The 14,315-nt window shown below is 52.2% G+C and overlaps 5 protein-coding genes across 5 annotated transcripts; 2 read left to right on the top strand and 3 right to left on the bottom strand.

The window, feature by feature from the left end:
- Positions 1 to 27: 27 nt before the first annotated feature.
- Positions 28 to 1,662, top strand: UHO2_01177 (uncharacterized protein; the record flags this gene model as incomplete). The annotated part of the gene is made up of 1 exon (XM_041553645.1): positions 28 to 1,662. One exon carries the CDS (start codon positions 28 to 30, stop codon positions 1,660 to 1,662), a length of 1,635 nt encoding a protein of 544 aa, XP_041409579.1.
- Positions 1,663 to 1,701: 39 nt separating this feature from the next.
- Positions 1,702 to 2,446, bottom strand: UHO2_01176 (uncharacterized protein; the record flags this gene model as incomplete). The annotated part of the gene is made up of 2 exons (XM_041553644.1): positions 1,702 to 1,745; positions 1,837 to 2,446. The coding sequence occupies 2 exons, from the start codon at positions 2,444 to 2,446 to the stop codon at positions 1,702 to 1,704; spliced, it is 654 nt and encodes a 217-aa protein (XP_041409578.1).
- Positions 2,447 to 3,835: 1,389 nt separating this feature from the next.
- Positions 3,836 to 6,019, bottom strand: UHO2_01175 (uncharacterized protein; the record flags this gene model as incomplete). Its single annotated transcript, XM_041553643.1, has 1 exon — positions 3,836 to 6,019. One exon carries the CDS (start codon positions 6,017 to 6,019, stop codon positions 3,836 to 3,838), a length of 2,184 nt encoding a protein of 727 aa, XP_041409577.1.
- An 816-nt stretch (positions 6,020 to 6,835) lies between these two features.
- UHO2_01174 (putative TRP2 - anthranilate synthase component I) lies at positions 6,836 to 8,377 on the top strand (the record flags this gene model as incomplete). The annotated part of the gene is made up of 1 exon (XM_041553642.1): positions 6,836 to 8,377. The coding sequence occupies one exon, from the start codon at positions 6,836 to 6,838 to the stop codon at positions 8,375 to 8,377; it is 1,542 nt and encodes a 513-aa protein (XP_041409576.1).
- Positions 8,378 to 8,596: 219 nt separating this feature from the next.
- Positions 8,597 to 11,035, bottom strand: UHO2_01173 (uncharacterized protein; the record flags this gene model as incomplete). The annotated part of the gene is made up of 1 exon (XM_041553641.1): positions 8,597 to 11,035. The coding sequence occupies one exon, from the start codon at positions 11,033 to 11,035 to the stop codon at positions 8,597 to 8,599; it is 2,439 nt and encodes an 812-aa protein (XP_041409575.1).
- Positions 11,036 to 14,315: the final 3,280 nt, after the last annotated feature.

Here is a 14,315-nt window from a genome sequence, read left to right as displayed (position 1 = left end):
CAAGCCGGAGCCGGTTTTGAAATCCCGATGCCGCCAAGGTCGAAAGCATTGGCTGCAATCGTCAAGACTATGTCATCAACAGCATTATGGAGAAGCAGCCGCAGATCCATCTCTACGAGCCAGCCAATACCGTCAACTACTGCACCAGTTCCGAGCCCTTCCGCCGCCTCCACAGCTGCTCTTTCATCACCAGCAAAAGCAAAACGGTCTCACGTCAAGGCCGAACATGTCACCGAACAAGTCGGTGCCGCCGTAACCATGTCCACACCACGTGGAAAAGCAAAGCGAGTAAATGTCAAGACTGACGATACCGCATCGCCTGTCAAGAAGGAAGAAGAGGATGCCTTATCCGAAGCGAATCCTGCCGCTACAAAGAAGAGACGGACAAAGAAGGAGATAGAAGAAGAGGACGAGATCTTTCCGCCGAGGCCATCACCTCACCAATCGCTCGCCGACGGACACCGCGACCACAAAGACAGACGAGGGAGCGGAATATTTATCGGAGCACACACCAGCTCGGCAGGTGGAGTCGAGAATGCAGCACTCAACGCGCTCCGCATTGGAGGCAATGCATTCTCCTGCTTCGTACGACCCAAGATGCAATGGGCATCCAACCCCATCCCCGACAAATCTGTACAGTCCTTCAAACAACGCGTGATCGAGCACAACTACATGCCCATCCTAACCACCATCAACTGCAGCCCCTCCCAAACCGAATACGGCTACGTCCTACCTCACGGCTGCTTCCTTGTCAACCTTGCCAATCCAGACGAATCCAAACGCGAAAAGTCCTTCGAAGCATTCTTAGACGATCTCGAACGCTGCGAACAGCTCGGTATCCGTCTATTCAACTTCCACCCTGGCTCAATGACCGCCGCCTCCGCCACTGGCGACGAGCCTCCGCCCAGCCTTAGTCCAGCAAAAGAGACTCGCGCAGCAAAAGCAGAAGCCTGCGCCCTAGTCGCATCTTACATCAACCGTGCCCATTCTCTCACATCCTCAGTCATCATTCTTATCGAAAACATGGCCGGATCTAAAAACGACACCATCCTTGGCTCTTCCCTCCACGATCTCGCCTCAATGATCTCCCACGTGAAAGACAAGAGTAGAGTGGGAGTATGCATTGATACATGCCATGCTTTCGCTGCCGGGTACGATCTGCGAACGCCGGAAACGTATCGTTCTTTCGCAGATTTAATCGATACAACGATCGGATGGGAGGCAGTCAAAGCGTTCCATTTGAACGATAGCAAGTTCGGCGTGGGATGTAAGAAAGACAGACACGAGAACATCGGCAGAGGTCATGTTGGGTTAGGTGGATTTTGGTGCATCGTGAATGACGAGAGGTGGAATGGAATACCGTTGATATTGGAGACTCCAACATTAGGGAATGCTATGGGTGTATTTTCGGCAAAAGAAGGGATGAAAAAGATGCATCAAGTTTGGAGTTATCAAATCCAAGCACTCTATGCTCTGCGCGGTACTGAATGGGGGCAGTGGAAGGAAGCTGAAGAATGGCTTGCGAAAGCTGATGTTATTGTGGCCGAAGCGGAGAGACTACACGCTGCTAAGAAGGGATCTAAGCCCACAGGCCCAGGCAAGAAAAAGAAGAAGCAAGCAAACGAGGATGAGGAAGAGAGCGATTTAAGTTCAGACGAATAACAATGTATTTCTACTACTAGCTAACAAGGCAATTCGCCATCACAAAGACGTATAACGTGCTGCGGAATGCTCTGAATGGTTGCCTTAGGACAAAGAAAGAGAAATTTATTGTGTAAAATATCCATCTTGGCCGCAAGCACACACATGCTACTAATCCGAGCTTTGTAAGCTGACCTGATACACTGTACTTCCCCACAGCTGTCAATACGTCCGCCGCCTTCTTTTGGAGCTCTATAACCAATTTTTTCACCGAGTGCAAAGCGGAAAGCGCAGTGTGGTACACCTCATCTGGATCAGCTCTCGGAAACTCCAAATTCTCAACCGAGAGTTGACGGGCGGTGGGATTCGGATTAAAGTAATCGTGCGAATGAGATTGATGGTAGGGTGTTGATCGACGGAGTGGAGGTTGAGCACCGAGTTGCGAGCCGAACGGAGAAGGCGGGTCGGCGAGGGAGGAGAGACCTGCGCGGACTGGCTTTCTTTTGCGTCGTCGCTGCGATTGGTCGTTGTTGCGGGAGAGGCGTGGCCGACTGGTTGAGGGAGAGCCTTGTTCGGATGACGAGGGAATACTGGAGAGGTCGACCCAGGAGCTGGTGCAGATGGGTAAGCTGGGCTCCGAGGGGCTTGAGTGAGGGTGGTGCAGAGGCGGGGAAGGCGGTCTGAGAGGTGTGGGTGGCAGGGAGAGGAGGGTAAGGTTTAGCTCTTGGAGCTGGTCGACTGGTTCGCTCGACACATTGAGAGAGGTTGGGCTCGAGGAAGGAGAAGAAGAAGAAGCGGCAGACATGGCTTGAGGAGCGGCGAGATTACATTGAGAAGAAGGCCCTGAATAGGAAGACAGACAAGCGGGCTAGTTATATAGTTCTATGGCCATTCGCACCTATCAAGGTCTAATCCACTATCAGCATCACGCCCGGGCTGCGATAGGACTAGGGTTTGACAGCTTGAAACGATCGACAAAGGGTCCTCACCAGTCACCGATATCCATTACTGAGTTCGCAACCACACAGCCATAGTCGGCACGGCAGCGACGTTCAGCTCAGTGACAGGTCTTTGGAGAAGAATTGATGCGACAAATGATCTGCGTTGCGCGCGCTTGGACCCCGTCAGCATTGGCATGAAAAGTTGTTTGCGTTTCATGCTGATGTATGCACGCCGACTTCGCATGCCATCTCACTGATCTCAGAACAGCCAACAGCCTCTGGCTCGACTTCCTCTGCAGATTGACTTGCTTAGAAAGGTGATGAAAGGCAAGTCGAGGCGTTTCGCATTTGGAAGCCGGCGAGCGCTGAGGGCCGTTGTTCTTTGTTCCACTGTAACACGCGAGCCGAGATTTGGGAACAACCTGTCAAACTCTGCTCAACCTAAAAAATCAACTACTTCGAATTTAAGCGCGGACAAAGGGCCGCCTGTATGATCGATTGATTAAAGTGACTGTGGTCTTATGTGCAGCGTCATTCGCCAAGCAGGGAGTTGCTTCTCAAGCTTCTTCCCTCAGCTTATACACTAAGAGAGACACTAGATCAGAACCAGTTACGGCAAACCGTCCCGATTCGGACAGCTTCTCCAAGCTGTCAGTTAACCGGTATAAAGGCCGGTAGCCAGTATAATTGTAGGTTATTCTGTTTCCCGCGTGGATACCCACTAGTCCGGTCACTGCGTAGACAGTACATTGAGCTCCTAATCTAGGATATTGGCAAAATAAACCGGCCGCGGCTGCGATCCCAACTATGGCTGCTGGTGTCGTCTCAATCTAGATTGGGCCTGCAAAAGACGAGCCTAGCTTTGCAAAGGCATTTGAGCGGTACGTGTCTGCCCAACTTTCATCGGCTTGAGATTTGACCGGCTGAGGGGTTAAAGTTGCATCAGTGTTGCTGTCCATGGTCGGGGTACGTTGCAGATGGAAGAGGGCGTGTGAGAATGGATGTAGAGAGAGGTGAAGAAGATATCGTTGAAGTAGTCGTAGAAGGAGATCAATGACGAAATGGCGAGTCTGAAGTGTCTCCAAGGAAACAGTTTGGGATAGCAACTTGCGTCTTAACACAAGCATTTTCGTGCGTCGAAGCGTTTGGATCCCCTTTCATGCGTCAATCAAAGCACAAAGGGACCGCCCCGCCAAATCATGCTTCGACACATCTCTGCTACATGGAAGCTCGTTTGCATTGCCGCGCATGATCTACTTGACAATGTCAATCGTGATCCTATCACCGTCGGTCAAGTTCCAATACGCCAATGTCTGCTTCAGAGTCGCCGGCTTCCCGTTGACTTTGATCTTGATCTTGCTCGCAGCGATACTGCTGTTGAGCAGATCCTGATGGACATAGTCTCTGAGTGTGGCAATAGTGGACTTGAGTGCTGCCTCGTACGGCTCATCCTTCAATCCCCCTTCTCCGGCAGGCATAGAAAGGTTGAGTGTCACGGTAGGATGAGGGTGTGCTTCGAGCCAAGTCTTCTCGGGGTGCAGCGATCCGTCGCTCTTCCTCGCCAATGCGGAGCCGCTACTGGCGGATGGGAGGGGAGCGGGTGGGGGCGGTGGAGGAGAAAGCTCGGTGGAAGCCGGACGCTTGATGCCTGCATTAGTCGGCGGCGGTGACTGTGATGGGATAGCAGAATCTGTGACTGGCTTGGCAGGTAACGAGCTGCCCTTCGGAAGTTGTATCGGCTTGTCGTCCACTTCCTCTGCCTCACCCTGTCCCTCTACCTCAGCGGCACCATCCATATCAGGGAACTGTGGGCCGTATTCAGGCAGTGTGACCTGAGGCTTACCCGACAACTTTGTCATTTCTTGCTCCAAGCCAATATTCTTGGCAATCATCTCCCTTGCAACTTGCCTTGACTTAGCGTGACCGTCCCAAATGATCTTCTCCCTCTCCTTCGCCAGCCTCCTCTCTTCGGCCTCCCTCCTCAGTCTGGCCTCCTCATCCTCGTCATCGCGAGAAGAAGCAAGTTGCTTAAGGTAGTATGTTGGATCGGCACCCGCTTGCAGTGCAGCCTGCTGAGCTTTCTTCGCCTCGAACTGCTGTCGCTGTTCGCGGTAGGCCGGATTGAGAAGCTCGAATCGGACGTGTTCGGCCATCTCGTCGACTGCAACCTGATCTCCACAGACCGGACATTTTGTCATCGCTGTGGTGGCGGAAGAGGGCTTGGCGCGGGAAGCAAGACCGCGGGGAACATAGTCTTTTCGGACTCTGATGGTTGAGCCTTTTCCCGCTGTGACCTCTTCCACAACCGGTGCCGTCTGAGACGAAGTCGACGCTGTGGCTTTCTGTGTGTATGTCGAGGAGGAAGCAGAGGGCCTGCCGGGCATCGCGAGCTCTTCTACATCTTCGACATCATCAGCCGCAGCTTCAGATTCCATGATCATACTTGCCATCTTCTTCTGGGCCAATGTCATCGTCTCCATCTCACGCAATGACCGTGGTGGAGGCAAGTCAATATGCTGATCTGCTTCTGTCAACTCGACTGTACCAACGACAACAAAGTCCTGCCAGTCGATCTCGTTGAAGGCTTGCCTCTGCTTTTCTTGGTCCTCATCCTGCTTCTTGCGCTTTTCCCTTGCGTATCTCTCCCAGTCTGCTCTCGCCTTGACTTGCTCGAGCACGCGTGGTCTAGCACCACCCTTGCCTGCGCCCAGAGACAACTTTGCCCTCTGCTGGGCTATAGCATCGGCATCTGTTGTTCCATATGCACCTACCTTGACTCGTTCGAGCAAAGCGGGTGTAGGCGAGATGACTTTCTGGTACTGCTCAACGAGGTGGTTGAAGTAGGTGAAGAGCGAGTGCGAGGGACGAAGGAACTCAAACTGGTAAGACTTGGCTTCGCGACTGAGGAGGGATGTGGCGAAAGATCGACCTTTCCGTGCAGTGAAGAGTGCTGTGAGCTTGAGGATGTCGAGGTCGACTGCAGTGATGTTGGGAAGATCGGCAGAGAATTCGAACGGTTCTGGCTCCGGTGGAGCCTGAGTAGACAGACCAGCTTGTGCATCGCGACCATCTCCTGCAGGTGGACCTGACTGATTCGCGGCGCCAGCCGTATTCTGCTGATCGGCTACGACCGGTGTCAGAGTCTCGCCACGTCGAACAGCATCACGACGAGAGGCATAGTATGCATGATAGGCATCATCTTCTTTGAGGAAAGCAAACTTTGGGTTGCTCTGCTCGGCAGCCTTGATGTTGGCTTCGAAAGAAGGATCTTTCTTGGCGATAAGCTCTGCTGCCTTGTCGATAGTCCTACGCAGCTCAGGGGGTGGGAAAATGATGCCGCCTGTAGATGCGAACTTCGAGGTGGATGGCGCAGATCCAGTTGCGAGGGTGTTATCGGTGCCATGCGCCGGTGCTGGCAGATTGAGCGCAGGAGCCATATCGGCAGATGTGTAGCTGACCTGTCTGGATCCAGTTGCCAGTCGTCCCTCTCGCCGAACAAGTAGGTAGACAGGGGAAGGGTGTGGATCAGAAGGAAGAACGTATCGAAAGTGAAAAAAGTGTCATGTTGTCCAAAAAGTGACCTGCAAAGTGTGAGATCGGTAAACTGCGTGAGATCGGCGATTTTGACTCAAGCTCGGTTGCTGCGAACAGAATCGGTGATCCAAGAAGAACAGTCGTGAGAAGAGTCACAGAAAAAGTGGACAAAAAAGGCGTGAGAGAAGCAATAATGTCCAAGCCGGCACACGGACACTTTTTTGTGTTGCCGTTACAAGACATCTTCGACGTTGATACCTCCTCCTCCTTATCTTTTTGCTCTTTGCAAATCTTGTTCTCAACCCTCTCTCGATAAGCTGGCTAGCTTGATTGCTGCTTGCTGAGCATAGCATTGCCTTACACTCCTTGTCGACAGTCGCAACAGCAAATACAAAAAGCATCGCAACGCAAACTTACGTCATTGGCAACCCACAGACCCACCGCCACACGGTCCTGCCAACTATCTCATAAACTTGCTTCCCTCGTTCAGAGATTCTATAGCTGTTCTTACAGACGTGTTCCCTGTAGGCCCCGGCTGATCTCCCCTGCAGCCACACGTATTCCCTCGCTACAGTGACTACATAAAAGCCTCGAACGCACGCGAGCAACGACAAACATGGCTTTGGTGAGCTCCCTGCCCCCTTTCCAACTTCTTTCTAAGACTGCCAGCTGACTGTCCGCTTCTGTCGTCTTGACCCCCGCTGCTGTCATCGTCGACAATGAATTGCACTCCACAGCACGCACTCAAGCCCTCGCTTTCCGAGGTTCAGTCTGCCCTTCTCTCACCCAATGCCACTGGCAACATCATCCCTGTCTACACTTCACTTCCCTCCGACCTCTTGACACCTGTCACTGCCTATCTGAAGCTCTCTAGTGGTGCCGACACATCACGTCGTTCCTTCCTGTTCGAGTCCGTCACTGGCGGTGAAAAGATCGGCCGCTACTCGTTCATCGGCTCTGACCCTCTCAAAATCATTCGTACTGGTCCCGGTCTCGATGCTGAAGGAGACCCGCTTCTCGCCATCGAGAAAGAGTTGAGCCCATACAAGTACATTCCAGTTCAGGGTCTTCCTACGTTCACCGGTGGCGCCATCGGGTATATCAGCTACGATTGCGTCCAGTACTTCGAGCCAAGAACTAAGCGCGATCTCAAAGATGTCCTCGGTATCCCGGAGAGTGTCTTTATGGTCGCCGACTCTCTTATTGTCTTCGATCACGTCTTCAGTACTCTTCGCTGCGTTAGCCACGTCCACCTTTCCGCCGAGCTCGCAAAGGATTCTACTCCTGCAGATGTCGAGGCGTTGTATAACAAGGCGAGCGAAAAGGTCAACAACCTAATCAAGACCCTCACTTCTGCCGTCACACCCTTGCCTCAGCAACCAGCCATCTTGACCGGGCAGGAAGCAGTCTCCAACGTTGGCAAAGCCGGGTACGAAGGCTTCGTCACCTCACTCCGCAAAAACATCGTCAAAGGAGACATTATCCAAGCTGTCCCCTCCCAACGCCTTACACGTCGCACAACACTCCACGCCTTCAATTGCTACCGTCACTTACGCCAGGTCAACCCTTCCCCATACATGTTCTACGTTGATTGCGGTGACTGCCAACTCGTCGGAGCATCCCCCGAGACACTCTGCAAGATCGAAGCAGGCAAAGTCGCAGTTCACGCTATCGCAGGTACCGTCAAGCGTGGCGCTAACGACGCAGAGGACGAAGAACTAGCACACCAACTCGCTAGCAGTGTCAAGGACCAAGCGGAACACGTCATGCTTGTCGACTTGGCCCGAAACGATATCAATCGTGTTTGCGACCCTTCCACTACCCAAGTCGAGTCTTTTATGAAGGTAGAGAAGTTCTCTCATGTTATGCATCTCACGTCTAGGATCACGGGGCAATTGCGAGAGGGTAAGTCGCGCTTTGATGCGCTGCGATCTATTTTCCCAGCAGGCACAGTATCTGGTGCGCCCAAGATCCGCGCGATTGAATTGGTGAGCGAGCTGGAGAAGGAGAAGAGAGGTGTCTACGCTGGTGCAGTAGGAAGGATTGATTTTGCGGATCAAGAGATGGATGTGTGTATTGCGATTAGGACGATGACGTTCAAGGGTGGGTATGCGTATTTGCAGGCCGGTGGTGGTATCGTGTATGATAGTGTTGAGGAGGATGAGTATGTGGAGACGATCAACAAGTTGGGTGCTAACATTAGGTGTATTGCTCAAGCTGAGGAGTATTATTTGGCTCAGGAGGAGGCTGCCCAGGCCTAAGCGAGCATACCATTGCATACTCTGTCGTCACTCGTATACGTCATTAGCAGTAATACAGATTTCTAAGCTCATCAATGACAGTCTGTTTGGGTTCCGGCATCTTCTGTATAAACGAGTGAACGACCGGTATTACGCTTGCTATGCAGAATACAAGCGAGGCTAACGAGACAAGGGAGAACCAAAACGAGTGTGTGTAGTGCTAATATATAGACCCGAAATCTAAATCAGGGGAACGGCAAAAGCCTCTCCACCCTTCTTAACCCAAGACTTCTTCCCATTTTGAGCACCCCCCCTAATGCCCGCCTCCTTCAGACTCTGCCTCTCCAAACTCTCCCTCAACGAGCTGCTAATTGACAGCGCCTTATGTTTCCTCCCCTCCGTCCCGGGATAAGCTGGAATAATGCTCTCCTCCTCATACGCCATAGTAAATCCTCCGCTTCCCTGCATGTTGTTCGTGGACGCAGACCTGCTCATCACCGTAGCGATACCTGGTGTGATCAAAGAGCTCATACTTGGTTTCGATACCAAACTCTGTCTCTTTGACAATTTCTTTGCCCTCTCTTGATCGACCAACTTCGTGATCCCCTTGAAGAAGCCCCTCTTGTTGGAATCGAGAGACCTCATCGAGTAGCTCGCGGCCAACGGAACATGGGAAGAAGTGCTAGAGCCAGCATATCCAGGTCCATCCTCTTCCCTGTCCAGCTCGCGCCGAGCATCGTGTTCGTCAATCTCAGTCTTGGACATACGAGAAGCGTTGAGGAAGTCAGATATGGATACTTCGGGCAAAGGTTTACGAACAGGTGCACCGAAGGGGTACATGTCAAATTCGTCTTCGTCTTCTTCGTCTTGCTCTGCCTCATATGCTTCGTCGGTGGTGGTGGTGCTGGCTTTGCGAGTGGGAGGGGCATAGTGCTGGGCGGAGGAGTCAGCGGAGGTGGTGTTGATGGAAGGGTTTTTCTTGCGGAGAGAGGCGATGCTGACTCCTTCCGCTGGCTTCGCGGATGGGGCGGCGGGTTTGGTGGTGCGTGTTGCACGAGGAGGTCGTGAGACAGCGGCAGGAAGGGCACGTTCGGTAGCAGCCGGAGTATGTCGAGCCATGGCGTCTTCGAATAGTTTGCTATCTTCTTCCTCCAAGATATCACCTCCCTGGTGCTGCGGCTGCGTCGGCGTGGCAGTCGAAAACATACTCTTACTACCCAACATGGACAGCACGTTGCGGCGCAAGATCTCAAGCTCGGTCTCGACCTTTATCTTATCTTCGTTGGCTTTGTTGAGTGCTTCAGCCAACTTGTCCGCTCTAGCGAGGGTGAAGTTTAGCGCGTATCGCAGTGCACTGACTTCGTCTGAAGAAGCGGCATCGCTTGCAGTGACTGCGGCTGCTTCTGGCACTGTTGGCGACAGAGGCTGTTCTCCGTTGGCTTGCTGGAAAGCAAGCACGCGAATAGCTTCCAGCGTGGTGAGCGGTGAAATCCAACTGGGCGTCTTGGTGGTTACGCTTGGGGGCGAAGAAGCACGCTCAGACGAAGAAGCACGCTCAGACGAAGCAGCACTCCCACTACCGCCGTTCGAGTCTATACCGGGACCCTTCTTAGACGAACCAAGCTGATCAAGAGTAGGCACGGATTCGCGAGAGGAGCTGTTGCGCTTGACCTTGGGCGGAGAAGCTGTGCCATTTGCTGCTGTTTCGGACTCGGTAAGGGAAGCAACAGCAGTGGTGGTTTGGGACACCTTCGAATCGCTGGTGAAGTCAGTCTGGAGAGGAGAGTTAGGGTTGGAACGGCTGAAGCTCTGCTCCAGCACACGCAGACTCTCCAATGCTGCTGTTGGGGTCAAGACGTCCTTCTCTCCTGCGCCCGGTGTCTGAGTCTGGCCATTGTCAGCGGAGGTGACAATTTGGCTAGCAGGGGTCGTAGACGTTGGAGTCCTACTCTGACTGAGTTGGGGAGTAGCCGAATCAGACCCACCCTTCTTCTCATCCCCGCTATTCGTCATTTCGCTACTAACCGCACTGCTTACACTCAATCTCTTTCCTGCTGTGTTTCCTACTTCTTGCGGCCCATCGCTTTTGCTGAGAACCATCTTTGCACTCGCCGCCTTGGGCTTAGGCTGAGAGGGAGATGCTACTGTGATACTGCTCGACCTGGAAGCGCAGGAGAAAGGTTTTCCCGCCCTCGGATGACTGGCTGGCCTCAAGTCGGTGAGAATTTTCTGCACCAGCTCGTTGTGCTCTTCTGGTGTAAGACCGGCGCTGAGGTGTCGGAAGGTCTTGCGAATGCTTTTGGCGAGAATGCTAGGTGCAGAAACAGCAGCAGTGGATGTGGTAGAGGTGGCGAAAGAGCTGGCACTGCCTCTCAAAGACACGCGGGCCGAAGGAGAAGCAGGTGTAGGTGGTAAAGCAGAGGAAGGAGGAGGGACAGGCGAAGGCAAGATGCGTGGGGACCCGCCAACTCCTGCAGCCACCTCTTGAGCTGAGGGGGACTGCTTGCGAAGCTCGACGGAGCCAGACTTGGAATGCGTGCGGAAGTGTGTGACAACGGGCGCTTTAGCATGGGTGACCTTGCGAGCTGTGACAATTTTTGCATTAGCGTTGCGAGAGAGTGAGGCCAAAGCTGAAACAGGGGACCCTGCAGAGAAGCTGGTTTGTGCCTGTTCCGTCATGAAGCTGGTTCTGTTGCTCTGAGTGAGGGATGAATCGAGGGTTTAGATAGGCGAGTGGCAAGACCTTTCTGACGATAGCAAACAAAGGCCAAGCTCGCAGGTCGAGAGGTTTGAGCGCTCGACTATATACGACAGGTACGTGGCACGCAGGGGTCGCTTGCTAGAAGAAAAGGGTAGGTGGGTGATGTCCAACCGCGGTTGTGATTCGTCGTGTGAATGGTTGCTTGGCTGCAGACAAGTGGGACAGAGCGGTTGGTTGCGTGATACCTTGCGTCGCAGATGTATGAGGGGTGATTCTGTGTCGTGATGAGAAGCATGAGCTCGACCCTCTTCGATGCGTTCTAGGATAGGTGATAAGGAGGGAAGCCGGCACTGCCGTTTGCGAAGGCAACCTGACTGGGACACCTAGAGTCGAGGAGGTCGGAGGCCGAGCGGAAGAAGACTGAAGCAGAGAGTGAGATGGTAGGACAAAGTAGTGAAAGGGGAGGACCTGGTTCGCGGTCGACGAAGGTCGAAGCTTTTTATTGTCCTGGCTCACGGGGATCCAGTTCAGAGGGCTCTGAAATTAGCGACCGGCGCTAGCACGTTCAAGACAATGCAGATGCAGGGACCGGAGGGAGTAGCGTCCAAGTCAGGCGGACGGGCAAAGAGCAGGAGCAGGAGCAGGATGGAAACGGAGGAAGAAGTTGTTGAATGGTGAAAACGATGTCCATTCATGCAAGCGACGATAAAGGAACACATGCAACAGTGTCGAACCTCGAACACGCTCTAGCCTTGTTCTCAACAAGTCAAGCATCAGTTCAAGATACAGTAGCGATTCGAGCAAGAGGATGCGATCACATACAGGATGCTAGGAAGACTCTGTGGACTGAACCTCGTGTAACGTTGAAGGGAGGGAGGTTTGTTTGCAAGTGAAACTCACACTGCGACAGACCCTTGACCGCCCGCCATCTTGAGACGGTGTAATAAGGAATGAAAGGGTATGCTGGTGAAGATGCAAGGACGAATGCATGCCAGTCAGTGAGCAGAGCTACTGCTTGAGCTAGTACTTGACTGCACCTTGCCTCGTTGACTGTGCGAGCTTCTACTGCTTTGCACACATGCCAGCCAAGCTCTCCTACCTTGAGAATCAGACTCAGTAGGAGAATTAGACCTGGGCACACAAAGTCAAAGCAAAGGATAGAGTGAAACTATGTAAGCTCTAGTTTGATCTCACATTGTTGCTGTCATGGGCCTGAACACTCAAGAAGCAGGAGGGTCACTGGTTCATATGGAAGGAGCACAGGTATCGGAGATCTAGCCGATACCAGTAGAGAGCATGGTCATAGTGCAGTCTCCATGGAGACCATGGACTCCTACAGACTCACATGAAAAGGAGGACTGGGCCCATATGTGAGGAGGGCCAGGCACAGCCACAAAGAGGACCAAGCTCAAGGAGCATGCAGACAGTTACCACTCAGGGGCTTGAGAGACAAGAGTCAAAGGAACCATCACTGGTCAAAGGAGAAGGAGCAGTGTATAGGGAACTGGCAAGCAGGTCCTGAGGAGGAGGAGCAGTGTTGAAGGAGTTGACACCACTCAGGAGGCACAGGGGTGCCAAACAAGCAGGATAGCAAGGAGGAGGAGCAGTGTAGAAGGAGTTGACACAGCTCAAGAGGCACAGGGGTGCCAAGCAAGCAGGAGAGGCCCCCTGAACAGTACTTGATGAAGAAGGTACCCTCTGGAGAGAGGGCAAAATCAGCATCGCTGGTGATGCTGTGAAGAGGTATATAACCATACCTTCTCATCATCAAAGGTTGAGTGGATCCTCATCCACTCTACACCCATCATAACTAGTTATCACTTCAGCATAAGTATATATTAGTTTCAGTCAGCATAGCAGCAATCTATCAAGGTTGCTCCTCATCATAGTGTGTGTGTTGTATCACCACTACCTGATGTCTGAAGGCGCCCCATAGCAGGTTAGCAGTCCAGATATAGATAGAACCGAAGGCAGTAGTCCACTGCAGTCCAGGGATCACTCCAAGCATCAGTCAACACACTGGACACTCGTGTTGATGCCACCAACCTTATCACCAACACCATCAACCTCATTATCATCAACACTCACCAACCTTATCACCAACACCATCAACCTCCTCATCATCAACACTCACACCAGACCTTGGTGTCATCATAACCTACATATTGATATTGATTGTGCTGAGCTACCCCTGAATGGAGTGTCCACAGAGGTCAGCCAAAACCTACAATAGTATATACAATGAACACCACCTGCTGTCATCACGCAACTTGATAGTCGCTGAGCAACGAGCTCATCAAGACTGATACTGAGACAATAGCTGTTGCTCAGTTTGATAGTCACTGAGTATCTCAACAGACTGACCTGGGTTTCAGGTGTGAGACCCCTGACAAATGGCTGAGTCATTTTGATCAGCATATCTGATGCTGTGCTGAGCTGGCAAGAATGTTGAGCTCTTCAGCTGTTCTGAAGCAAATAAGTCAGAGAACAACACCTGAGACAGCACAAGAAGGCAGCGCATGGGCCAGAATCAACAGAAACTTGGCTGAGTTCTATCCAGCTTCGAAGGTGTATATACATGGATGGCATTTGCAAGCAGTGCATTGTCAGGGGTCTCACACCTGAAACCCAGGTCAGTCTGTTGAGATGCTCGGTGACTATCAATCTGTGCAACAGCTATGGTCTCAGTATCAGTCTCAATGAGCTAGTTGTTCAGCAACTATCAAGTTGCGCGATGACAGCAGGTGGCATTCATTGTATATACTATCATAGGTTTCAGCTGACCTCTGTGGACACTCCATTCAGGGGTAGCTCGGCATGATCAATATCAATACATAGGTTATGATGACACCAAGGTCTGGTGTGAGTGTTGATGATGAGGAGGTTGATGGTGTTGGTGATAAGGTTGGTGGCATCAACACAAGTGTCCAGTGTGTTGACTGATGCTTGAGGTGATCCCTGGACTGCAGTGGACTACTGCCTTTGGTTCTATCTTGATCCAGACCACTAACCTGCTATGGGGCACCTTCGGATGTCAGGTAGTGGTGATACAACACACACACTACAATGAGGAGCAACCTTGATAGATTGCTGCTATGCTGACTGAAACTAATATATACTTATGCTGAAGTGATAACTAGTTATGATGGGGGTGTAGAGTGGATGAGGATCCACTCGACCTTTGATGATGAGAAAGCATGGTTATATACCTCTTCACAGCGTCGCCAGCAATGCTGCTCCTGCTCTCTCTCCAGAGAG

The sequence above is a fragment of the Ustilago hordei genome, assembly GCF_900519145.1.
Source record: "Ustilago hordei strain Uho2 genome assembly, contig: UHO2_contig_02, whole genome shotgun sequence".
NCBI lineage: Eukaryota > Fungi > Basidiomycota > Ustilaginomycetes > Ustilaginales > Ustilaginaceae > Ustilago > Ustilago hordei.
Note: the sequence above shows the minus strand (reverse complement) of the source record. Positions and strands in the feature narration are given on the sequence as shown.